The sequence below is a fragment of the Rhodnius prolixus genome, unplaced genomic scaffold (genome assembly GCF_049639745.1).
Source record: "Rhodnius prolixus isolate KJV_2025 unplaced genomic scaffold, Rpr scaffold_8, whole genome shotgun sequence".
NCBI classification, from domain to species: Eukaryota; Metazoa; Arthropoda; class Insecta; order Hemiptera; family Reduviidae; genus Rhodnius; species Rhodnius prolixus.
Window position 1 is genome coordinate 12403127 of NW_027411593.1, and position 27568 is coordinate 12430694.

The 27568-nt window shown below is 34.3% G+C and overlaps 1 protein-coding gene and 1 long non-coding RNA gene across 14 annotated transcripts in view; both read left to right on the top strand.

Moving 5' to 3' along the window:
• LOC141450889 (uncharacterized) overlaps positions 1-27568 on the top strand; it is a 500259-nt gene that overhangs the window by 396053 nt on the left and 76638 nt on the right. The window lies entirely within an intron of this gene.
• The window catches only part of LOC141450870 (uncharacterized), a 250752-nt gene that overhangs the window by 156370 nt on the left and 66814 nt on the right, over positions 1-27568 (top strand). The window contains exon 1 of one of the 13 annotated variants that reach the window (XM_074121735.1): positions 9211-9430. The exons of the other annotated variants lie outside the window; for them this stretch is intronic. Coding sequence (XP_073977836.1) covers positions 9352-9430 — 79 coding nt within the window. The 5' untranslated portion in view covers positions 9211-9351. Of the gene's footprint in view, positions 1-9210; positions 9431-27568 lie in introns of those variants that run through there. 13 annotated transcript variants of the gene reach the window in all.

Below are 27568 nucleotides of genomic sequence, written 5' to 3' on the forward strand. Positions count from 1 at the left end.
CTCTGGAATCCGTGATTGAATTAGAAATTGTATTGACGAACATTAATGACGATTGAATTACTGAACAACGAGTTATATTTATTTTTAAATATTTACAAGAACATCAATGAATAATTAAGAAACTTTAAGTTTTAGACACTCACTGCATTCCTTCTTTGAAGGATTGGTATAAGATAAAGTGATACCCTGAAAATTATGTTAGATATTATATAGACGATTCCAGAATGAGTGGAAGTCTGGAGTGGGATCTATCACTAGATTTCTTGGTGATGCCTCTTCTAGGAGAGGATAACGTTCACGCCGTCGTCACTACTGCAGATTTACGGACGCGCAACTCCAATTAAAAATAACTTCAGAACCCTAAACTTAGTGAATTTTCACCTCCAGACTGATGCTGGAAGTATTAGGTGCCACGTTATATGGGGATTTCGGGTAATGAGAAGGTGTTCAGGACTTGGCAAATCTGGAGCATTTTCTCAATAAATATTTGAATAATAATTACATTCGGTGCATATATTTGTAGCGTAATGATATTCAAAAATACTTATATATTTGATCGCTAATATAATTTTTGCTAACAATCAATGACGTAATAAACATGAAATTAATGACAAAAACCATAAATTCACTATGGGTCAGTTTAGTGGGTTGTATATCTGTTTTTTGTTTTATAGTGTAGCACTCTCAGTTAGGCATATAGGGCATACGAATGTAATAATACGGGTTGGCTAAAGTAGCCTAAGTGTATTTACATTGTTAATGACGCCTGTAAATATCTGTCGGTCGGACAGAGCCGCTGGGTGAATTGTGCATGTATATGTGAGTATAAACGGCCAAGCGCTCTTTATGATGCTTCATAAATCTGAAATGGGCAACTATGTCCGACCGACAGAGTTATGGGGGGAAAACCAGTTAAAGTACATGTGAAATCTACATAGATATATGTATATACCAAATCATCCTTCTCTAAATTCTAGTTCAATTTTCCAATTCCGTACCATTTGCACAATTTCTATATTTTCTTTCTAAATAGTTCCAAATTACATTATTAATTTTTTCAATTATGTAGCCAAGACTACACCCTCGTCCCTCTAAAACTTTTCAGAATTAGGGGAAGTTAGAAAATGGAGTCACAAAATATTTAGTGAAATATTTAGAAAAAATAAAACAAATTGAAGCCCGATAATTCCCTAAAATTGTATTTAGGAACTTGAATCCTACTTCCTAACACTGAATGACCAAATTAAATAATACCAGTCAGTTAATTTGGCTCTAATCCCATACCTTTAGTATAAATAGTAGCGCCCAAACCCAACAATGGCTAATTATGTTCAAATAATAGAACAATTAAGCTCAAATTGGTTTTTTTTTTATTACCTGATTAATTAGTCAATGTTAATTTATTGAATTAACAAACAGTTTACTGGATATAACTGTAGATATTGTATATATAACTATAACTTGAATATGGTGAGCCAGCCCACCCATATTGTCTCACATTCCGTGGTACACTGGTGGCCGCGAGCCTGTCTTCTTTTGGCACTGCCATCTAAATCAATAAATTAACTTCCACTTGTCAACTATAATATCTATATAAAGATATTTGTCTCTTAATATACAAATATTGTGCCAAAATCCTCTATATAGTGTGCTGTGGTTTGTTAAACATGATTGGAGTTTTTTGTTTATACAAAATTTTAATTGGATTAAATTAAAGTTCATTTGGTTTAGAGAATAAATCATTATTTTAGCAAAATTGTAGATCTTCTTAGTCTTTTCTACTTTTAGTGGAATCATTTTGTGGGGTTTAACGCACCTCTGCAAGCAGGTTACGCTATGGTTTACGATGGGTCTACTCAAGAAACGCTAGTTTTGAAGCTAAAAAAGAAAAGAAAAGTTATTCAAGGGATTTTCAGAACTCGTAAACATCAGACAATGCAACTACGTAGAAATATAATGTGCACTTTGTGCAGCTGTCTGGAAGCGCTGCATTCTTCGCTGTTCTCGTGAGCACATGTCCTTAACATTCGACTGTTGATAACTTCGATTCTTTTTTTTGCATTACACTTTGCTAGTTAGTTGAAAGTTTAAATGTGAAACTGATTTAGATTATGCATTTCGACATTTAGTCAAGCAACGTTAACCTTTTTCATTCACATTTTGTAGAAGGAAAATATATATTTCTTCTTAATTACTTTAATTTCTGTAAGAATAGCTCTCCTAGAAGATGAAATATTATGCAGTTAAATTATTGTAGAAAATGCAGTTTTAAACAGCCTATAAAAACCATGTATATTCATAGTTGTGTATTATGCAGATCTTGTAGAACTATACAAGACCACGTGTCCGTTTTAACCCCGGAAGCAGTAGTACCACCAAGTCGGCCAGCTTGACGTTTAAGAGATAATAAATTAAAAAGAGATCTCTCTCCTCTCTGTCTCTCTCTAGTCTGCCGACGAAGGTGGTCCCGTGCGCCCGTAATGAGCCGACAGTAATAAGGTGTCGCGCGACTAATTGCCGACGCCTTTCAAATCGAGAAGGAGGCTATTCTCTTACTTCTATCTCTCTTCCAAACAGCATCACGAAGATCACATAGAAGATACACAACAGTTCACTTGTCCCCACCTTTCTTTCATCTGATTTATTTACATATTCTCTCTCTCCACCAGAACTTGCCTTCATCGCTGACTCGTCCCTTTCTATATAATGTCTCATTTGGCACGCCTCGTTTATTAAATACTTATATTTATTAATAATTACTATACTAAACAAAAAATTGGTGACAAAGTTTAGAAGCTGTGCTGAGATTGGAGTTCATTATGTGGCCACATAGATACATTAAAGAATGCAGTATATTGTTTTAAATAATCCATAAATGTTAAATATAATCTCATTAAAAGAGATTAAAAATAATCACTGAATCTGTCAATAACGTTTTCAAAAAAATATATAAAGAAATATCAACAAGATCTACCTTTTAATTTATTCTAGAAAAGTTTTTTAAAAAGTACAAAATAGTTTTCTTCTTCTTAATTAGGGCGTCTTAGCTTTGGAGACGATCAGTGCACTGATCCCGAGTAGTGCTCTTTCACCTTTCAGCTAACTCTCTGTCATTAGAGCGTTCCAGGCTCTTGTGAAGAGGAAACCTTGCAGTTTCTAACTTTGACTCAAACCCGGGATCTTCGATTTTTTTATTAACCGCACCAGCACTTTTTGATCATTAAACCTCTATGTAAGAAACAGTATTTATTTTAAAAAAATTTAAGGTAATATTTAATCAATTTTATTCTAAATATATTCTACAAGATTTCGAATTTATTTTTTGTATAAATAGATGTAATAATAATAACAAAACTATTAGTTAATGTAGAAAATAATGTATTCCATTTTAATAATAAAGCCGACTGAAGTATTTGTAAAAGTGACATTGAACTAGCAGGTTCGATTTGTTGGCTTCTTCAACCATAACTGTGCAAATAAGACCGGATGAAAGTATACCATTAGAGGACTGGCCAGGAACTTGTTCCTTGATTGATTAACACCCCTTTTTTTTTCGGTAAGCTACAGCTCACGAACACACCTACATACGGCCGATCACACTTTCAAGAGAAAGAAATGGAATGCCTCATTTCCTTCCATACAATTTCCTCGCCTCCGTTCCTACCACCATAAACTCATTCAATGAAAACCTTTCGTAATTTCCGAGATAGGTACGCACACATAGTCTACCAGATATACATAACGTAGTTATGTACATTTTAGACGCATATTCATGTATAACTTCTTCTGGTAGTTGAAATGGATGATGCCTTCTTTTCCCCTGGTTCTTGACGCGCTGTTTTGGCAATAAAAGTAAAGTTTAGGGTGGCATGCAAGGAGAGCTATTCCATCAGTAATACAATTTATCACTTCCAAATTTACAACAATTTTTTCTTCTTCTTTTTACTTGAGGATGTTTATTTTTTTTGTAAAGTGATCAAATCTGTCAGTAGATTGGAAGTTCGTAATAAGAATTAACGTTTTAATTAAGCAGTGTAAAGTAATGCCTATTTTTTCAGGCGGGCTTTACGTCCAACTCCCAAATTAGGTGTCGTGGACCGAGGCGACTAGCAAACATATTTTACTGCTAAATTTCTTTTATTAACCATTAAATAAAATCCAAGGCCTAAGACCGGGAATCGAACCCAGTACCATATTAGCTTTACAGATCTTGCCTCTAACCGCTCGGCTAGTGATTGATTAGTTAGATAAAAATGAAACTATCAGCTGTAGAATTTAAAAAAAGTTGATATCAACAGCAATCCTCTTCCTTGTACAGATCTGGTGCGCTACATTGGGCTCTACATAGACAAACGACTCACGTGGAACCCACACACTAGACAAGCAATGACGAAACGTGCGAAACTGCTTTACAGACTTCTTGGACGACGCTCCAAATTACGCATTGAACTCAAACGCTTGATATACAGTACTATTCTCAAACCTATGGTGGACTTACGGACTAGAGCTGTGGGGTTCAGCCAAACCTACAAACATACGGACTGAACAAACATTTCAGCCAAAACTACTGCCGACAGATAGCTGACGCTCCTTTCTACGGTGACTAACCTCACTCTTCACAACGACCTCAACATCCCCTTCGTACACCAATTAGCTAAGACTAAATACCAAAAATTCCATACTGCTCTCTCAACTAGCTCTAATCCTCTCGTACTGTCTCTCGCCTCCTCTGACATCTCTAACAATCCTACTCGCCGACTGAATTGCCAGTGGCCCCGCGACTTCCTTGTAGTCTGAAGGCCTAAACGCCATTATTCTTCTATCTCTCCTCTCTCACATAGAGAGTGCTACCGCTGGGTAGTTTCTCTCCTCCTGCACCAGTTCATCACTCTCTCCATATTTACTGATTGTATACAATGTATACAGATTCTAAATTACAAAATAAATTTAAAAAAAAAGTTGATAAGGAAATCAGGTAGGGTTTGACTGAACTACATGGAAATGTGAACTATAGTCTTCATTAATACCTTCAATTCAGTTCATTAATTCCTTCGAGAGAACCTCTACACCCACGCCATGAACTCAAACTTTTGAAGAAATTATGTTATTGATAATTGAAATATTAGCAACGTTAGAAAGTTCATACCAATTTTACTATTCAGTAAAAGAGTTTCCAATGATGTTCCTAGTGACTATTAACATCAAATTGTCCTTGTAATAAATTGAAGTTAGATATAAAAATGCATAAATATATAATATAGGTATATACTTGTAGTAAAGAATGAAGAGTATTGCTAACAGAATTGAATGTCACCTTTGGTTCCCATAGTGTTTCCGCTCCACCTTATTAAATAGGTAAGACTATCTGGTTTTGATGTATCGGTTACCTCTGTGGGAGCCGTCTTTATTCAACCCACAAGTTTCCTCTCCCACAGTCCAGCTACCAGCCTATCCAGCTTGTTTTGTGTATAGTCAATTTCCTTGTAAAACCGCTACTGTCCACTTTATTTTTTATTTTATTTTTTTCTCTTTCTTAATATATTTCACTGCTTAAATAAGCAGTCAATTTTCTCGTGGGATTCTTAATAACCGCCGTGAATGATAAAATAAAACTGAGACGTCACAAAGTATTGTGAAAATATTTTGGATATTTAGTTGGTAGGAAGTGTCATAGTGTCAATTGTGATTTACTTTTTATTTTAAGTAGATATTTTATTTCGCTTTCGGCTCGTCTCGCTGCATTCCGCACTCGTAACCACTTTCTGTCACACAAATAAATATTTTTGTATCAACATGATTATCAAGTTAAGCAAGCACAAGCTGTCTTACATTTTTATTTCATGTTTATCTCTAAGAAAGGGAAATGAACATCTACTATACCGCAATACATCTATGTTTGGCGGTTCACAATTACTCTGTGTTTAACTTAAATAAGTAATCAATGTGAAGCTAAAAAGTGGATTTTGTTCATTAATAACTTCAATTGAACAAAAGTAAAGTAAGGATTTTCACGAACGTTTTGGTTTTCTGCGGAAAAAAAACTGCGGATATACAGATTTTGTTAGAAATACTTATCTTCTTCTTTTTTCTCTTGAGTGAATTGATTTTAAAGGTGTTACGGAAATAGATGAGACTCCTCCAAATGCTTAACATTTATTTATGATTCTAATAATGAACTGAAACATTTTTATTCTAATTCTAATAATGACCACAATTAAATGTCACGTTTGTTTCAATTCGCAAACTTAGAGACTAGAAATTGTTTTAAGTTCAAATATATTGATTTATATTTTGACCAGATCTAACCTTTCACTAAAATAACAAACGATTTATCTACAACATGATACTGAAACCTGCCTGGACTTACGGAATGGAACTTTGGGGCTCAGCCAAAGCTTCCAATATCTACAAAATCCAATCCTTCCAGTCAAAAACACTCCGTCGAATCTCTAATGCTCCCCTTACTTTGTATCAAACTCTACCTTGGACTGAGATTTCCTTATTCGCCATATTTCTGAAGCCCTCTTACATGGGCCAGGAAATCCACCAAGACGATTGAAGCGCAGGTGGCCACGCGATCTTCTTCTTTAATGAAGTAAGTTGCCAGTGCACAATAGTGAATAATATTTAGACTAAAGTAAATTATCAATATAGCCTCTTCCTTAGCACTGCGAACCAATCACCAAGTGGCTACTTTACTGCTTTAGTTTTGTCAGAAAATTTGAGAATTAAAATCAATTCCGCCAGAGTTAATGCGCAATAATTTTTTGATTGATGAATCTCGCGGTAATCAGTTACTTCCGTTAACCAGTTGAACAAACAACTTCAGTAGTTTATTGGTGTTGTTTATTGAGTGAATTCTCGGATACTTTGCTTGATGCTTGAGGACAATTTCCTCAAGAAAAATTTTAAAAACCTGAATAGTTTTTACGTTACTTTCTCTGTTTAATATTATTGTCCATTGTTTTATAAAAGTAAATACAAATTAATTTCAATTATGCAAGCACAGATTACTGCTTGTTTACTACATTATCACGGATATTATGAACGTCTTCTTATTGTGGGAGGGGATGAAAGAGAGAGAGAGAGAGAGATAATGATCAAAGCAAATTTTCCCTTTTTTTGAGTCTATAATCAAATTAAAAACAGCCGAATGGTATTAAATGGTACATGTCGGGAACAATTCACTCTGAAAAGCTTGTTTAATTAGATTACTATAATGGTTGAATAGTTAAATATAAAGCATGGGAAGGTAGCCATTTTTTCACTTTTAATTGTAGGCCAATTTTTGCCTAGCAAGTAGGACATTGAATGATTATTTTGGAGAAATTAAAATCCTAGGCAATGGATGGTTCGGATTTACGAAAAATGAGTGTTATCAACCCTTTGTATAAGAATACTTTTTGGTATTTGTACAATTAGCAATTCGCCGGGTTTGTTAATTTGCCAAATTATTAACTGTAATATGTTATTAACAAACCTAATTAATTATTAGATTATGTTTACCTAGAACATGTTAATTTTCTGTTATATAGAAAAAAAATCAAACTCATCTTCTTAAAACAAACTAAAACTTGGTTAGGATCAACCCACAATTACTTTCTGGTGTTGGACTTAGATATTTATATTGCTTAAAGGAAGCAAGTAATTACTGATACCGATTCTTACTTGCTATTCAAGTTTTTACAATACATTGAGTGGTGAATTTCGTCTGAGGTGTGCAAAGGGTTAATTGTTATCGTTGTTTGATTATTATTATTATTTTACCCTCCAAGATGAAATCACATATGGAAAATGAATCACATAACCCAATGATGTGTCTAAACCGGAAATATGAAACGACTTTACGGGTACCTATATATGTACACTCAAAAACTCATTCAGAACTTGGGCTGAAAATTTTTTTTCAGTGGTTATCTAAACATGTATTTTCAAAAATATTTTACGCATTATCCATTTTTTTGGTGGTGGAGGGGTAAATCTTTATCTGAAAAAGTTATAATTTTACGCGATAGTTTATCAAACCTCTCTGTCTCTTATACTAAATGGGTTTTTACTAAAACCCAGGTTCTCGGCGAGTACGCAGTATCCATATACTGACACCTCCGACGACAATGCTTGCACTGGGCCAGGGATATCCCCTATGTTGTAAGAGGGGTTGAGTGCCAACTCTACACTGGCCACGCCTACACCCCTGTTACAGCCAATCACCGCTCGCAACCATTTACTACTAAACCAGCCCTCTTTTTTGCATTTCGTTTCGTAAGATTTCGTGAAAAAGGATGAGAAAAATAAGAAAATTTTACTACTTAAATCATATAAATTACTTTTTTTTAAAAAATAGATTTTTTTTTTAATAAAAAAAAAGAAGTTTAAATAAAATTTAATAATTAAACATTATCACCAAATAGAGAAAACGTATAATTGCGTATGATAACTTTTTTTCACAATTTAAGAGCCCGTAAGGTGTGAAGTGTTAAAAATCACGACCGTAGAACACAGCATGAAAGTAAGGGACGGACCGAGTTACAGTGGCTTTTTCCTCCACCAAAGCCGTAGGAGAGAGAGGGTAGCTTTGTATAAAAATAGGGGTGGTTTCGGAGTGTTATATAAGGGGTGGGAGGTAGAGAGGTTTTGGTCAGGAGGTAGGGATATACTAGCCTGTCGAGGATACGCCCCTTGGAATTCCACACTTCAGGCCCTATCTTACACCACCATCACTATCTCACTCTTACCAAGGGGAAACTAGCACTGTGTGTCCTCCTCCCTTCTCAGCCGTGTAAAGTCGAGAGATGTAAACACACGCGCACACATTCACACACACATACATACACACGCACGCGTCGTCATGAAACACACACATAGTCAGAAAATCTCGTATCATCAGACCGGATAGATACTAAGGTGGCTTTTATTCGCGTGCACAGGAACGATCACAAGACTGTATATCGTCGGAGTGTTTTGAAAATCGTACGCGCGGCTCAGTGTGCAGTGTTCGGCCAAAATAAAGTCCGTGGGTTTATTTTGTTTTGTTTTCTATTTATTTAATTTTTTTTTAACACGTTTTTCAAATAAAAAATAATAATAAGGTGTCCAATCAAAAATCAAAATGGAAAAATAGTTTGCTTTTTTTGCTTTTTTGTTTTTGTTTTTGTTTTTTTTGGAAGATTAGTCTCAGTGAATTGAAAATACACGCGCGTGTATAACGTTATGGAAATTCTTCCACGTGTTAGTTAGTTTTATTTTTATTTATTTATTTAATTTTTAATTTCAATGAAAATTTGAAAAGAGGCAAAAAAAAAGCAAATTTGACAGCCCTGTAATAGTTAAGTCAAACTGGATCTGAACTTAATGTTGGCTCTAAGTCCGGCCGCCATGGATTTGACGACGGCCTACCGTTACAATCAAAATATGATGGAATATTACACCTGTAAGTAATTTAATAAATTCAGAACTTACGTAAGTGGTCTTTTTTTGGCAACAAGAAAACTAGATTTTTTCCCCGTTTCCTTGTTAATCTTAACTTACCAGTGATACATTCCCATACTGAGCTAAGACTACCTATTTGGGTTGTAAGCTAAACGATGTTAATTACCTTACACAAAACGAGCTCACTATTTCACCCTTAACATTCAGCTAACTGCCCTTCTAATTTGCCCAATGAAAACAATAAAGATTACCTTTAAATAAATTATCTTCGTTTGAAATCACTTTTTCCCAAAAGTTAAATTTCAAAACTGGATTAGATTATTAATTAGAATATCTTACTTGAGTAATAAATAATGTAAGAATATAGAAAAGATTAGTATTTTCGACTTCAAAGTGTTTCTAAGATTGAATTACTTTTATTAATAAGGGTTATTTATAAAATAGAGCTTTTAAAAAAAGAACTTCAAAAGAGTTCTTTGCCCTACTAATTATTTAAATGAACTCGGCCCTTTATGTTGTTGCTAGTTATCTTCATTTATATTAATTTCAAGATTAATAAATATTTAATATGGTTTAAAAAAGCAAATCAAAAAAGTTCTTTTTCCGTAAATGATTACAGCAACAAAGTTACATTATAAGTCATAATCTAAGATAGTCCGGACTTTTTCTTTATTAAGAAGACACAATTAAACTGTATATCTTCTCCGGAGCTGGAAATAGATTAGCCATTTCTACAGGAATCTCGGCATCCCTGCGGTTACAACAATTGACAACTGCAACACATACTGCATACAGGATATGCACAGGAATTGCAATTGTTTATGTTTAATGAACTCCTCGGTAAACTCTACCTCAACTTCACTGACACTTTACTTCACTTCACTGACAAGAGAGCCACCATAGATTGCAATGAACCTAACTTTATTAAGCCACTCTAAAACACTAATACAATCTACAATTACTGCACAATATAACAACAATCTACAAGTACTGAAGCTTAAAATCAAACTTTGAACCATCATCCAATTGAAATATAGATCGCATGCTGTTTAAAAAGATACATTTAAATTAAACTAAACAATCTTTCTGCTATAAAATTGTGAAAATGGAAGTTAAATTTTCTTATAAATTCTCAATTCTGGCAGAAAAAACGAAAATATTATAATCAATTTGATTTGCCTGTACCACTTCAGGTTATGCTTAATGGGAAGATATTTCTAGAGCATGTACCCACTTTTTGTAAGACTGTAAATCAGCCGTTTTAATGAGAAAATAGGAAATTACGAGACTATTGTACTAAAGCGGAAGAAAAAACTTGATAATTTTAATGATATAATAAAGATACAAATTTGACATATTGTAAATTAAAAGAAAACTGACTGAGCTTCTATCTCTTTGAAAATAATTTTAAATATGTTTTCGTAGGCCGACTGAGTCCTTTAAAATCGCAAGATTCCCGGTGTATGCATCTTTACTCAGACTTCTTTTTGGTTTATCCTTCCTTGCACACTGATTAAATTCCATGCATTGCAAAATAAAGTTCAAGGGAGTCCTCGTGAAATTATAAAACTATTAGAAACATGATGAAAACCGACAAACTGTAAAGGCTTAACAATACTACTACCTCAAACAGAAAAAAACAGGTCGACTTCAACTGAAAAATTGATCCAGACTGAAAGTAGACAATACTAACGGTACAGAAATGTTATCAGATGCTCGGAAAATTCATAAAAATTAACTTTACTCAGTTTCCTTACGGTAGTTAGGACCTGAACCTGTAACTTTACTCGGAAAAGGAGTCTATGAAAGGAAACATTTCGCTCACAATCTGATCGTAATGCAATAGCGTTTAATGTAACATTCCACACTCCTTGAATCGAGCTCATATTTTCCCCAGATGAATTTTATCTTAGAACCAAGATGTCGAAAGAGTTGAATTCAAAGATTCAATTTTGAGGTCCGTAATCTGTTTGAGAAAAGGCGGTCAAGTGAGAAAAGTTTCAAGGCTTTAAATGTCATGACAAATTTTGAATTTTGAAACCTTACTTCACAACTTCAAAATTGAATCCGTTTGAATGCTTTCCTTGTAATGAACCTCATAGGAACTTTTTATAGGCAATATTGTGGTGTAAATATTGGCCTAGCTCACCGCTTTGATCTTTATTCAGTTTGTCCAGAAGCAGTTCTCTTTCCTGGCCTTCCTAAACCAAGTCTGCTCATCCTGATGAATGCACGGTAATAGTGGGCTTGATAGAACGTTATTACTTTGTCTGAATTGTTGGTTACTGAACACAAATAGCTCATAATCGAGGCTACTTTTTTAATGACTTAAAATTTCCCGTTCTTTTTTGGCTAGCACAAGTCAACCAAACTAAATACTTCATTTAAGTTACCGTTCCTGGTTAGAGAGAAAACTAGCCCATTTTTGAACATATATGTATGCATTTGGACAAAAGCTTTCCTTCTAAGAACGAAATTGTGCTTCACTTTACTGTCCAGATTTCCCTGAACTTCTAAATCGATTACTTTTTAAATGTTTCGGAAAAATTATATGAGCATAGTTTAGCTAACAAATAGCGATGGTTGTTTTCTCTTTTTCATTATTTTCGTTTGTAATTTTTAGTGATTCGATTTATTTTTTGAACTTGGTTTAGTGTGTAATTGTAAAGTATGTCTTTTCATTTGTATTATTTATTGGTTATAGTAGAGGAATTAACTCGGCCGTTGGCCACTGCCACTTCTCAAAAACTCAGCTTCGTTTCCATATTCAGTAGTACCTAATTTTAATCCTAAAGAAGTATTATTGTTACTTTTATTATAATAACAGAAGAAATATGTGAAAGTCCCTGCTTATTTAAAGAAAACCGCTGTGCTTGATAATATCGGTTACAGTACGCATTTTTAGATTAAATGTTATCAGAGTTGCTTTAAAGAAACACTGTTAAAACTCTTTTTTCTTAATACATTTTCAGTTAGTACTTTTATGCAAATTATGCCCATTTTTTCTTATTCACGGGAGATCGTATACATTCTTGTAAACTAATCTGTATGAGACAATACATAAACTTTGTCACGTCAGATGTGAACATTCTTTGATTTTATCTTTAATATTCAAGAGCAGTTCGCCATGTTCTTGTTGTTCCAAACGTTGTAGATTAATTTTTATATCTTTTGATGCGAATCGCCACTTCGAACTAAGTACTCACTCGGATTTGATTAAATAAAATTCTGGAGTATGAATGAATGTCCGAAACATTTAATGAAAGGCCGACATTCAGTTAGTGTTTCAGCAAGAGCTTAAATATTTCTTAGGTACATAACTTTTTATTTTTTATTTAACTTATTTAAAAAAATTTACAATCTGTGGATACGTTCACAATTAATAAATTCGATGTGGTAAGTTTTACTAGGTGTGTACCCAGTTTCTATAAGATACCAAAAAGTTTAATCCGGACTGCTGGAGATTTCGTGGCCACTGGCCGTTCAGCTAGCGTGGAAGATCTCAGGGATGTTGAGAGATGTGATATTCTGTATAAAGTAGTTATAAAAGTGTAAGAGCAGTGTAGCTTTTGCAATAATTTGTACTGAAGAGTTGTATGTCAAAGATGTCAAGAAGAATGAGATTTGAGACGCAAAAAATGGACATCACCTATCTTACGGAGTAATTTTGCTAGGAAATGTCTGCATAGTTCGCACGTTTGTTAGTTTATCACTTCACCTAAAAGTTCTAACTGATTAGAAAACAGAAATTACGATCATACAACTTTGATAAAAGTGGCTGGGTCCACCTGTGCTGGAAACGGTCCATTGATTTATATGTCGTATAAATATTCTTTAATACTTTAATAACTTTAATACTTTAATTGTTTCTGACGGTTTCGGATTTTCATCTATTATCAGAGATTGATTCATTCTGTTAAGTGTAGAGAATTTGGAAGTCAAAATATTAATCATTTTTACAACGATTTAAGAAGTAATTTATATGAGAAATATTACTGAAAGTAAACAAAAGTGAATTGAAACAGTAACAGATATCTGTATCTTTTAAATGAATCGAACTATTTGCAATCAGTTTCAAAGCCAGAGACAAATCCTGAGCGCCAACTAATCTTCGGATAGTTTTATGCTCAATTTATTTGGAATAACCCGTACTTTTTTCTTTTTTCTCAATTTATAAATCATGCAATCAAATCATGCCTTTAATCAATATATTAGATCACGCCTGTTTTATTACTTTTATCATTGATTCTACGTTATAATTTTAACATTATTTGTGACTGTGTAGAATAGTAGATGGAGGAAAGAAAAGCTTTTACACTTAAAGAAAAATGTAATCAGATTACCATCATCAAGATAGGAAAAGGCAGGAAAATCGGGTGCGGGCGGCCGCCACATGCTGCTCTCGGCCGACAACGCCGCAATCAATACGCAGTTCCTTTTTACGTCGTGCCTTGCCATTCAGCCAGCCCTGTAATCCAATCAAACAATTTTCCGTTACTTTATTCGGAGCTACCTTCTTTTATTTATTTCTTGTAGAAAAGCTATCCTCGCTAGAGTGGATACAAAGCTACATCACAATCTACCAAACTTATCTAGAACTATTGACTTAATATTATTGTTTATTTTATCTTTGGATTGTGGTCGAAAAATTTTGTGCTTTTCTATTTTTGTTTATCTTACTGCTGTAAGAAGAATTATGGCTTCGTATCACATTTTCATACTTCAACATTCATGCTTAAAACTTTTGCCAAATATGCCTGGATCTGGCACTTCCTCATTCCTTTATGTTTTCGTCTTCTAGTTTTGATAAAAACGTGGCATCTAATTTCACAGAAATGGAAAAAAACGATGATTTTGAGATTGGAAACTATGATCAGTTCTTTCTTTAGAACTTGGATGCTTATCATCGATTTCATACGCTAGAGAGGAGTTCTTGCTTTAAATTTGTACAGTTTCAAATTCTCATCCACATTTGGACCTATTCAGCCAGCCCTGTAATCCAATCAAACAATTTTCCGTTACTTTATTCGGAGCTACCTTCTCTCGTCATTCCATCCATATCCTTAAGCAGTTTAATAGTTCCCGTCACCTTTTTCCAATTAAGACCCGGCAACTCCTAGTTTCCTCTCTTATATTCCCCCATTTCGACTATGGTTGTTTAGTGTATGGCGGTCTTTCTGGTGATATTGAAGCTAAGCTTAAGCGCCTTATGAACTGCTTCATAAGATTTATTTTCAGCATTTCCAGAGACTCTCGCATTTCGCACTGCTACGATGAGTTGAAGTGGCTTTTTCCTGTCTATCGCCGCCAATATTTTTTGGCTTCTTTCCTTTTTCAAGTCATCCAGTCTCAAAGGCCTTCCTATATTTTTCAACTCCTTAAGTTTAAATCCTCCATTCCCGTAACTCTAGATCTCGCTCATCTGATCTCTATATTCCCTCTCACCGTACCTCATCCTTTGACAAGTCCTTCCTCATACGTGCTACCTCTCTCTGGAACTCCTTGCCTTCATCTGTCCACCATGCTCCTACCCTATCCATTTTTAAATCCCGTCTATTCAGTTATCTCCTTTCTATTCAGCTTCCTCCGAAATTCTAATTGTTTTAATTTATTTCTTTAATTTCTGCTGTTTTATTATTTTATTTTTACTTTCATTTTTACTTATTATATTTTCACTTTTGTAAATATTTATTTATTTATTTAATTTCTGTATAATCACAGGCCAAACTATTAAGGCCTCTAATTGTACCTGTGTTTATTCTTAGGGGACAATTGTCCCAGAATAATAAATTTCTTTTCTATTCTATTCTATTCTATTCTATTACAGATTTAGACTTCTACGAATAAGAAGGCTCCATTACAATTTACATCGTTCTCTTCGAGAATCTGATTCTAACCATAATCCTTTTATCTGACTGGGTAGGTGGGTTTTAAGATTTCAATTTAAGAAGTATTTTTTGAGGGGGAAGAACTGCTTTTAAAAGAGCCTAATTTTGTTATTACCACCGCTTTCATTTAACCAAATGAGTTGACTGCAAGTTGCATAATAAATAGATTTGTCTTTTTGTAAAATTTCTGGTTCAAGCGTTATGTGTTCTCTCTAAAATTATCACAAATTCCAAAGAGTATAAAAATATAACTGGAAACGTATTTTTGAATTTTGTCCTAAATTTTGCATTCCTGTTCTTACACCCGTTGAATTTACTTAATCAGCCACTTTTTCCTAAATTATGGACTAAAGCTTATTCACAGAAATAGTCGGAACTGCAAGTATACCTTTACCTCGGCTACTTATCGTAAACATTCTATCGCTCATTGCTTCTTAATGGAGCAATAAGCACTTTAGAAGGAGATACTGCAATTCCTTCATCGGCTTTTATTTCAGCTGATTTATCGCTGTGCGTTCAGGGATTTATCTGAAACTCAATACTTTAATTGTTGCAGCCGTTGAGATTTCTTTAATTGATTTAATATACTCACTGTAATTCTATGGAAATGTCGCTAGACTTCTGCTGTAAGATAGTTGAAGTTATTACTGAACGTAAGGTCTTGTAGAAGAAATGTATAATGATTCCCTTTACTTGAACGGCAATTTTTAGATGCACATCTTATCTTCAGCATTATTTATTATTTAAATAAAAAAAAAATTGCATTTATTTAAATAAAAGTAGACAAAATTTTGTATTTTTGGGTTAACAATATTTCATGTAAAAAATAAAATAAAAATAACTTCCTTGGCGTGAACAAACAATTACATTTGTTGGACCTCTTTTTTGTCCAAAGAAGATTTGTTGACGAATCCGAGCGTATGTTGCGATATGTCTTGTCACTAGAGAACAATCATGCCGGCAGTTCAAATCAATTATCATCCCCCTTCCTTGCTGACAATAGGCCAACACTCGAGATAATAGCATTAGAGATACTCCAGCGGTTTTGTTAAAAAGGAGAGAAAAGAGAGAGGACTATCTGTGTATGTCTGTTCGTATACCCTTGGACGATCTCCCTGGCCATGGGGATGGGTACAATATCTCTTAGATCTCACCCTCTTTTGATTATACTTGGTTAAAAAAAAAAACATTCACCAACTGGTACATAGAGATAACGCGTGATTTTTATAGAGGTGGATGTATCTCGGATTAGAGATATTCAATGGGAGGCTTACACATGTTATATTCAGTTTACATCAACATCCCCAGGGATTATAACCCCTTTTTCTAGCCACCTGAATTGGATTATGGTATATCGTTATCTAAATATATTTACACAATGTTATTCATCTCTTAGCACATAGATTCTTTTCTTGTACTTCCGATGAAAGTCTGGTGTTAAACAGATAATATTGTTGCATCTTAAATTGTTAACAGTAACTATTTTAGTTTATACCAATTTCATTTTCTCTTACTTCTAATATGTGGTAAGTACTGTGATCGTGTTTTTCCGCTTTTGGGCTTGTGTTTGTGATGGGCAAAGTACGGCCCGCGGGCCAACTCCGGCCCGCGAAAGTATTTAATCCGGCCCGCCGAGGGTCCATCGACATGGATAGTATATGGCCCGCTATAATTACGTTTTGACGGTCGAGAAGTATAAAGTACATTCTACTTAGTAGAATAATAGATGCATAACCTATAGGTGAAGCTAAACTAGCCGCGTAGTTACACAAGTGTGTAATGCTGTAATGTTTTTATAATATTATGATTAAAAGCTTTAACACAAAATGCATTTTTTCTATAATTCTGGCCCTCCTCTAGAATTTCTTAAACTTTGTGGCCCCCCCCATTAAAAAAGTTTGCCCACCACTGGTTTACACAATATACAAACCACATTTTTGTTCTCTTTGCAGCCTTTTACAACAGGAGAACACCTATCACTTCATTACAATCTGTCCAATACGTACTAAAAGAGAACCACTTAAATGGTAAACCTTTCCTTACACGAATTGAATTATTCAACTATTTAGATGGTACCGATATCAAAGTTTTGATTAATTATTAAAACGGCCCGGCATTACAGATATTATTTCCTAGTCCAAGAATTTAATTTTTTGATTTTGACACAAAAGTAAACCCTATACGTTCCCTTTTATTAGTACTAATAAAATTACTTCTGGGTATTTATGTAAATTTGAATTGAGTAATCCATTAGTTTGGTTTAAAATATAATTTTAAGTTAGAAGTAATGTCCGCAATTGGTTCACACAATTTTAATTGCCAGCTCCTTCTAATGGTGTATAACCAAGAATATTACCTTTTCTTTGATATTCTTTTCCAAGTTTGGATTATTTTCTTTTAAATTTTGATAAAGATATTATATTATTATTACACCTCAATATCACTCTGTCTCAGATGGATCTTGCTTGACATGCCCATTCATTCTCAGACTATAAACTTTAGTTACGCATATGACTTAGCCATCTACTGTCCATGTACAGAACCTATAAAGTTCATCAACCTCTTGTAACAACATTTTCTATCTCTTAAGCAATAGTTCTTCAAATTGAGAGTAAACGTTAGTATCAAAAAATGTCAAAAACTATTAAGTATGGAAATAAGGTTCACGATTAGACGAACCAGCTTTGACCAGCTGTAAATCTATAACATACTAGTAGACTTCGCTTACAGATATAATACGATCTTTTTCTACTCTAAATAAAGAAACGGTTGATTTTGTTTTGTACCCACAAAGCACAAAAGACAAGAACTCAAGAAAAAAATGGTACCACTTACTAGACAGATTATCAAAACTGTTAATTAAACTATTAGATACTCTTGAAACCAATCTGAGAGTCAGCCTCATTTTTTAAAAATTATATTTCACCTTTAGCCTTAATAGGATAAAATTCTGAAAGCCATTGGTCTATGCTTTTCCCCCTACAAATCCATTTATTACCTAAACATCGAATGGTATCTTCTATCTTCGAAGACTTCTTCTCAGTTAGCTACATCCTTCATCTCTCTGGACATCCAAACCCCTAAATTCATCATCTCTTTTCATTATCCTTTTCAAACAACCTAATTCGTCTAGTTAAACGATGTTGTCCAACATTACCACTCAGTGATGATACCTCTCTTTCAAGTCACTCATGTTAACGCTATTTACTTGTGGAACGGAGATTTGTTCTTCCAGTTTCAAATTTCAAATAAAGAAGTAAAAAGAGAGTGAATATCTCGATTTGACACGATCGCAATACTTCTTAATCACAGAAATATGAGAAAATATAAAAATCTAAGAAATGTTCAGTTCAGTACGAGTGAAAATTTAAGCACATTCATTGTGCAAGGAATGTGTAAAAAATTTTCAGGTAAAAATATCAAACATTTATAAGTGAATGAATGCTAGCTCCATTGAACAGATGGGGAGCTCCTTCTTCATTCACTGTGACTAGCCGTGACTGCTACACATTCTTACCCGCTCCGGCTGGCCTCCTAACAATGACAAAACCGCTCGTTGCTCTCCTCTGTCGGCATGTCTAGCTCTTTTTTACTTTCTTTAAGAAAAACGCTGGAAAAAAAAATCTCTAAAAATATCTATACACTATATATTATTAACTACTCATTCACAAGTATTTTATCTAGTTGAGAAAATATTTATTAAGTAATTAAAATTGTAATATTTTGTTTTTTAAGTCTTGTAAATGATCTTAACATTTCTTTTAACAGATATGTAGCATTTCTATCCCCACCACCTTACGTTTAGTCCACTTATTATAACCTTAATATAAACTTGTTTTTTTGTTCTGACCAATTTTCGGATTTCTATCCTTCATCAGTGCTTGATTCATCTTTTTGGTGTAAAGAATTTACTTCCAGCATGTTTCTGTCTTACTCTAGACCATGGCGGCCAACTTCTGTATAACCCTATAGTGCATCGTGTTGCATATCTGCTACATAATCTTTAGCTTTGTGCCGGAGAACTCTCTTGGATTTCATTTGAATTAAAATATGATGAATATATGCCACAACATGTCTAGTGTCAGTTTATATAAGGTTTATGTCGGTTCTAGAAGGTAATGAGCCTTCTAATAAAGCCAAAAGTGAAAAAAAGTCAACACGTAGACTGTGGTAAAGACCGCGCAGAAATTACCGTTCTTGTGCCTATTTTATTGAAAATTAACATTTTTAAAAATTTTACTGTGCTTGGGAAGGTTAGTATTTATCTATTATTACTTTATAAATTTGATAACAATTTTTGCTTAGACCAAAAATTGAAAATAATTCGTGTTGCATATACAGTATGCAACATCATGTTATGAGATAATATGTCTTCTAACTTTGTACACTGATGTCTGATAATATCAATTCCGTAATTTTTCTTGAAGTTAGTACTATATTAGTACATCTTCTGTCCACAATTTATAGCATAGAACCGAAAGATAAAATTAGACGATTTGACAGGCTAAGCAAGGAAGTTGATTGCCCGAACGCAATGTATGTCGCAAAAAGAGTACAGAAAGGAACTTGGTGAGACCTTGTGTAAAATAGGCAAATCCATGGCCCCTAAAAGAGGAAGGCCATCTCCTTCACTGGACGATACTTTAAGGAGAAAAAAATCTGCATCAGCGAGACCACCAGCTAGCGTCAGAAAAGATGAATTAGATCATTGGCCCTTATGGGATGTGAAACGAAATATATGTAAATTAATTGGTTGCACGGGTTATTCTTATGCAAAGTGCAAGAAATGCAATTTAAATTTTTGTTTCAACAAAGACAAAAACTGTTTTTATAATTATCATAACCAATAAACTTTTTTCCCATATATTTTACATTTGATAATCCCATCCTCATTTTACAACAAAAACAATTTTTTAACATGATGTTGCATATATGATACATAACATAAATTTCACTTTCCTGAAAATTACAAGTGACTAATATTTTTTTAAATATTTTTTCGTTGTTTTATATCAAAATATAATATTAAAAAAAATAAATTTGAAGGAAATAAAAAAAATCATGCATTAGAGGGTTAAGTAGGATCGACTTTTTCTCTGAAAAATTTGTCGCGATCTACTTAAAAAAATCTTCATATTTAATGCACACTAAGTTGTAATAAGTAATAATGGAGGAAAGGGTATTAAATCAACATAATATCTAATATTTATTAATTGAGAAGTAATTACAGGAAAATACAGATTTTTATTTTATTTTACTGTTCCACCATTAATGAATGAGGAGCGTGTGACTGATTCTAACCAAGGAATCATAATTTGGTGTAAATTCGGACAAAGATAATGGCAAAGAATTTTCAGTATGGGAATCAGTACGTAAAGATCTTCGACGTCTTTGATGGATCAACAATCGTTTCGAAATCGACTTGTTTGCCGTACCTGCTCTAGACTATCTGACTTCATAGTATAACAGGAACATAGTGGAAGTCAAATTTTCTACAACTAACAGATGAATCAACAACCTCCTCTGATAATGGATGAAATATGTTTTTTTTTTTCAAATAATCAGCTTCACTTCGCGAATAAGTTTCCGATACAAAGAATCTTTTGAGCTTCGAAGAGAGATCAGTTTCTTGCAGCAATTATCGCTTTTACTTCCGATCTTCAGACCTTTTTTTTTCTTCTTTCTTTTACTACTTCCACAACAACCAGGCATCGAAGCAAAGAAATGATCTACCATTTGGACCGCTTCCTCCAAAACTATAAGACTCCATACTATAGGAAAGTTAAGAAAGGGATCTATGATAGTGAACTGGAAGTCAAGTATCTGAATACTTGTCAACTTGACATGTGTTGACTAGCAATTTTACTGGCAGATTCCTGAGATGAGTGGTTTAATGTTTGAATGGCGTTTCCGGTGCAAATTTGGTGGTTGAGAAAAGTTAGATCTGCAAAAAAATAAAAAGAAGACTCGATAAAAGTAAAGAATATTTTGGAAAACATCGCCTTAATCCTCATTCAATAAATTTACCGACACTATGAGGCTCATGACAACGGAAATGTGGGTACTGTTGGCTCAGGATCTGATAAAATGTGATTTTAAAAAGCAAAAAAAATTAAATTAAGTTTCCATGATGAATGACGCAACCATCAATGAGTTGTGGCACCATCATCCCAATAACATTAAAATATGTTTGTAATTCATAAACAAAAACTAATAATTTATTCTGTAGGAATAATGAGATTAATGTTATCCGCTGGATAGCCTCTATTGTTAAATTTAATGTATACACCATAGCCACTCTATGCAGGTACATATGTAGTGGTAAGAGATAAAGATCAGTCCATTAGCCATTCTGCTTCATATGGAAATAAAAAGTATAAAGTTGCAGTAGCCGTGGGGAGCGGCCACTCTACTCGCACTTCATTTTATTCTAATATAATAAAGTGGAACGGACCATCCTCTGTCAGAACGGCCGGCTGGGGAGGTGGCAAATGATCATTGATTCACCCACCAGGAGCTCCTCTCTGTAGAGTTGATTCGGCCAATAAATTCTACATGATGTTGATGAGGAGACAACAACATAATGTAACAACACACATCAACACAGAACTGTGATGAATAAACCACTTTCCATAAAAACCCAACCACTCCTACTTGGTATATCGCAGCAACAAAGTTCAATCTTCAGTCACAACCTTGTGATCTCCTCCACTAACTCTATCCTTCTCTTTTCCGCTCTCTCCTCCTCCGCCTCTTTTCCGAATTTTTAAGTGCATCGGAAATGCAAGGAAAGTTTTTTTTTTACCAGTTTTGGAATGGGCCAAAGAAAAAAGGGGTTCCCAGTTTTGAAAGGGAGGAAAATAGGCCGCGTGTCTGCCATTTAGAACTCCAGTGGGGCTGTTAGCTACGACCACAAACTCACTTCCGGCGGTCGCTATATCAATGTCTCTCTTTACTCATTCTGAATTCAATTCTTTTGCTACTTCTCCAAATCCTTAAATGTCACTTTGAAGCATTAAGCTAGTTTATTACTACTAAAGTTTTGATTTTTCTATAATCCTATGTACGTTATTACCATAAATCAATGTATTTAGCAGAATTCAAAGCATCATTATTCGTAGAGGGGACAGACCAACTTTTGCTTAATCCAAAGCTCCGAGATGACAATGAAAGTTCTAGAAAATAGTTCTGATCCAAACCCAATCGTCCAAGACTCCATCACTCCCGAATGAAAACCCTAAAATGATTCTTTCTATGCTCTTCCACATATCAAAGATTAAATACAATCTTCTCGCAACATCAACAATCCGTCTCAACTTAGATGGGGTTTTTCGTCCTCTTTCTCTACATTCTACACTACGAGCTCGACATAAATATGTCAGTAAAGATGTCATCTTTAACAGAAATTTCCACTCAGATCAGTTGCCTGAGAAGAAATTATCTGGAAAATGGTCACTACCCGCTGTGGATAGTTACCAATTAGCACTTACACTGCTGACAACCCATTGATCTAATTTTCAATTCAAACTATTTTACCAATGTGTGCAAATTAGTTTTCCGTTCTAAAATTAGAGTTTTGTCTGTTGAATAATACTTAATAGCCTTGGAAGTTATTCGTTTAAAGAGAAGAACCAGTAGCCTAACAAGTAGAACTCAGCTCTTCTTTCCGACAAAACATACATAGGATATTCGTCGTTGGCTCATGTGAGAAGGCATGCATCGACCTTACATTACATGGTAGGTGAATGAGTACCAAGAATTTAGAGAACCCTTTATTCCCAGCGATTGTTGGTCATCTAAAAGTCTAATGAAAGCCACAATGAATCTCTCTCTCTCTCTCAGGACAAGGCCCTGCCTCATTTCCCTTACTACTCAGAAAGACTGTTGAGGAAAACCTCTTTTTTGGCTACTAATTAATTCTATTCTCACTAGTTTTATACGATAGTTTCAATAACTTATTTTCATAATGACCTGTACGCATGAATGCGCCTCATGAACTGCTTCATACGATTTATTTACAACATTCCCAGAGACACTCGCATTTCGCACTACTACGATGAGTTGAAGTGGCTTTTCTACTGACCACAGCCGCCACTATTTTTTGGCTTCATTCCTTTTCCAAGTTATCCAATTTCAAAGACCATCTTATATTTTCCAACTCTTCAAGTTCAAATCCTCGATCCATTCTCGTAATACGAGATCTCGTTTGACAAATGTTTCTTAGTTCGCGCTACCTCTTTCTGGAACTGGAACTTCTTACCTTCATCTGTCCGCCATGCGCCTACCCTTTCCATCTTTAAATCCCTTCTGTTTAATTATTTCATTTCTTCTCATCTTCCTCCGAAATAATTGAATTCATTTATTTCCATAATTATAATTCTTATTTTAGTAAAGACTTACTTATTTCTTGTATATAAATATCTAGAATACAGGCCAAACCAATAGGGCCCCCAAACTGTACATGTATTTATTCCAAGAAGACCAATAGTCCCAGGATAATAAATTTATTTTCATTCTTTCTTTCAAAAATGAAAATTCTCATTCGTTCGATTGAGATCGAATAGTTCCGTGTTAAGTAATGTTTCTGTTTCTCGGCATGCACTGTTCTCCACTCTGAGAGCTGAACTTTTTTGAGGAATAAGTGGCTCACGGAAAAGCTCGAAGGCCTACCATAAAAATAAAAATCTAACGGTCATTTGAATTGGCAAACTGTACTGATTGTTCTTTTACCTTTCCAGGCAAAAAGTTCGTTTATCAAATTACGTCTTGCGTATCGTTGCTCTCTTATAATTGCATTATTAATGTACATAATTTTTATTAGGTGTTTGGTTCAAGTTTATGAGTTATAAAGAGATGAGCAAGCAATGATTAATCAAATATTTTACAACTGATATGGATATTGTGGCTTTAATTTTAAAGAATTCACGTAAGAAAGTTTAAAGTTTAAATTTAAAAATTATTGAAGACTTTACTGAAAACGTTTGCAAATGGTACTTTTATTTAAATTAACAATCAAATCCTAACATTTTGTAGAATAATAAAATAAGAACATTGATGTACCAGTGAGACTTCTCTTAAGATTTACTGTTCCGTACAAGAACGGAAAACATTAGTTAGGTACCATTAAATTGTAATCAAGATTATAGGGAGTTGTGATGAAGCAGAGGTCAGATAGAGGAGCTGTGTGTAGAAAGTTAGGGCCGTTCCAATAGGGAGAGAGAAGTTGTAAGCGCGGATGTTCCAACAAGAGGGTTAGGGGTACAGGAGTATCAGTTGCATAGGGCTGGTGGCGAGTGTACTTTAGAGCCAATGAGCGAGGCGGTACGGTAGCAGCAGGTAAGGGACATACATAAGGGCGTAGAGGCGCCCTTATACAATAGCTGCTCACTGTAGGGAGAGGACTTTAGCCTTTGTCAGACCATGTCCGTAAATCATAAAGGGAGAAAGCATATTGTAAAGGCATCATCCAACATTCACCTCCTTAGTATATAACTGCTATCCTACCTATATTATACATTTATATAGACTGTACTTCCACAATGAACCGTTTCACCACAGTACCCATAATTAGATTAACTACTTTAACTTCTTTACTAATCATTCCAATACTCTGCTACCTTTTAAAGAAAGTAAAGTACCTTTAATCCCACTTTAAACTTCTAAAACCTCCAAGGGTTTTCTGCAAGACTTCTTAAAAATCCGTTCGTTTTTGATGCCTTTGAAGGAGTGACATTGCTTTTGAAACTCCGAAATATATTGATAGAAAATTGGTTCAATTAAATCTGGTATCTTAAAAACTCAAGGAAACTTAACGCCCTGCAATTGTAACATTTATATCTTTATTTTTATTCTTTACTAACTTATTTTTTTGCGTTTATTTGCGCTGTAACAATAATAACAGTCACCCAGTAGCACTTCAAAATACGGAACTATATTAGTCACTCTCTTCACTAGAGAGGAGATCACAAAGCCACTGTCTCTTAAGGCGACTTGTCGGGTTGTCAGGAAGAGTTCTACAAGAAAGATTTTGAGCTAGAGGTTTTATATGAGATTGCAGGACGAAGTGGAGTTTTCCGCATCGTGTTTTAGCAACTTGTGTTAAGGTCAGTGTGTACAGTCCAGGTTGGAGACATAAAATGGAGCGTTTACAATAGTTCGAAGTATTTTAGATTGAAGAGATTGAATCCTTAGGAGATTTATGCTTTTGGTTGAACCCCACAGCTCTATTCCATAAGCCCAGATGGGTTTCAGAATAGAAGTGTAAATCAGTCTTTTGTTGACCAGAGAGAGTTTTGATCTATCGTCTGTCTTTTAAGTAGTCGATAGCGTCTGTTTAGTTCTGTTCTTTTAAGTCTAGTGTGGGAGTTTCAAGAAGCTTTACTAGCTTGAAAACGAAAAAATTGCGGATCTATAGAAATAACATCCAAACAAATATGTGTGAACAGTTTTACGCAATGTTAACTGGATTTCAAAAAAGAGCAGTTTATTTCTTTACTTTTTTTATAATCCGGATTTCTGATAAAAAATTTAAAATCTTAAGTTTAATTATCGGTGATCTTGACTTGCTTATTCTGTGCCTCTATGTCCTTGCAGGACATTGGTCTCTTCCTTTTAATTCTTCCAGAGTAACCATCGTACACGTTTTAGGGCGTTCATTCTTCTTCAAGATCTGGTGATGAACCAGTATGTGTTACCTATACAGTCTGTATTTTGGTTAAAGGCCAAATTTTGGCTTCTTCCTAACAGTCAGCGTTTTAACTATTGCAAAAAGGAACCATCTTCTAATATTAAACCAAAAATGCTACTCATGACTCTTCTCTAACAGACGTAGGAAGTCAGCCCCTCTGTTTTACTCCAGCGTCCAAGTATCCAGACCGTAGATCTTGGAGTGGAACCAGTCTGGAAGATATTCTTATTTCCTGAAAATCTTTCTAAATGCCATCAGATCTCTATTTCTGGCCTGTTTTTAATGCTGATGCTCGCCTGATTCTAATACCTGAGGATGGTACCAATTATATTTAATACACCTTACGCCCTCAAAAAAAAGCTATCCAATTTGCTGTTTCCCAAAGATTTTTGGCCTATTGATAGCTACCGTATGTTTTTTTTCCTTTGTTTACATAGAGTCTGTATGAGGTCGCATCTTCCAGCGTAGCATAGGCGAGTTTTACAGCTGCTTCTTTACATTCTACATTGTCCTCTGCTATTAGAGTGTGAATAATCTATAATCAATTCTTATTATTAATGAATTATTAAACAGCTTCTTAGCTCAGACTAATTATTTCCACAACTAGTGCAGTAAAATGGACTTTACTGCATCTGTGCAATAAAGTAAGACACATTCAAGAACAGTGCGACCTAATATATCCGTTTTTTAGCCTAAATAGTAGCATGCAGTAAAAAGGTATACATATCAGAGTGACGTTTCACCGTTCAAACTGGTTGTGTGTACGTCTGTACGTACATTATTTAGTTAGCAGTGAGTTAGTTGTGTCTAATACATATTCATGTTAGCTTGTAATCAACACTCACGACCACAAAATCATGCCATACTACTTTGTTGCCCAGATTTTTTACTACAGATATTTCACACACAACAATGTTTACAAAAAAACAAAAAAATGTCTTGCATGTTCTTTTATTTTATTTTTGTCAGTAATTAAAATTTCTTTTGATTACATTCACTACAACAAAAAAAATATTTGTCAGTTAAATTGGTATTAGTGCCCGGAAATATTGAACTAATTCAACATACCTAAACAAACTTAATTTCCTGTGTTCACAATTACTGGACTAATAACATCTGTGTATTTGAGGATATCATTCCAGCCATTAATGAGGGACGAGTGTTCAACATTATTCTGAAATCCTCGGTGTCGCAAAAATAAATAAGATTTAGGAGACCATATTTATGGAAATTTTAATGAAGTAGGCCTTCACGAGATATATTTTTTTAATTTATTTATTTTGTAAAGTTATTTGTATCATTTCTGCAAAAAGGCAGGAGGTTTAGGGGTTCATCTTACTGAAGTAATGGGAGATCAATTTTTATTTTAAGTTTATCGAATAATACTGTTAGGAATTTAACCCCCAAACTAGACTTAAAAGAACAGAACTAAAAAGACTACTCAAAAGACTCTTAGACGATAGATCTAAACTTTCTCTGGACAACAAAAGACTAATTTATACTTCTATTTTGAAACCCATCTGGGCTGTATGGAATAGAGCTGTGGGGTTCAACCAAGCGCTCC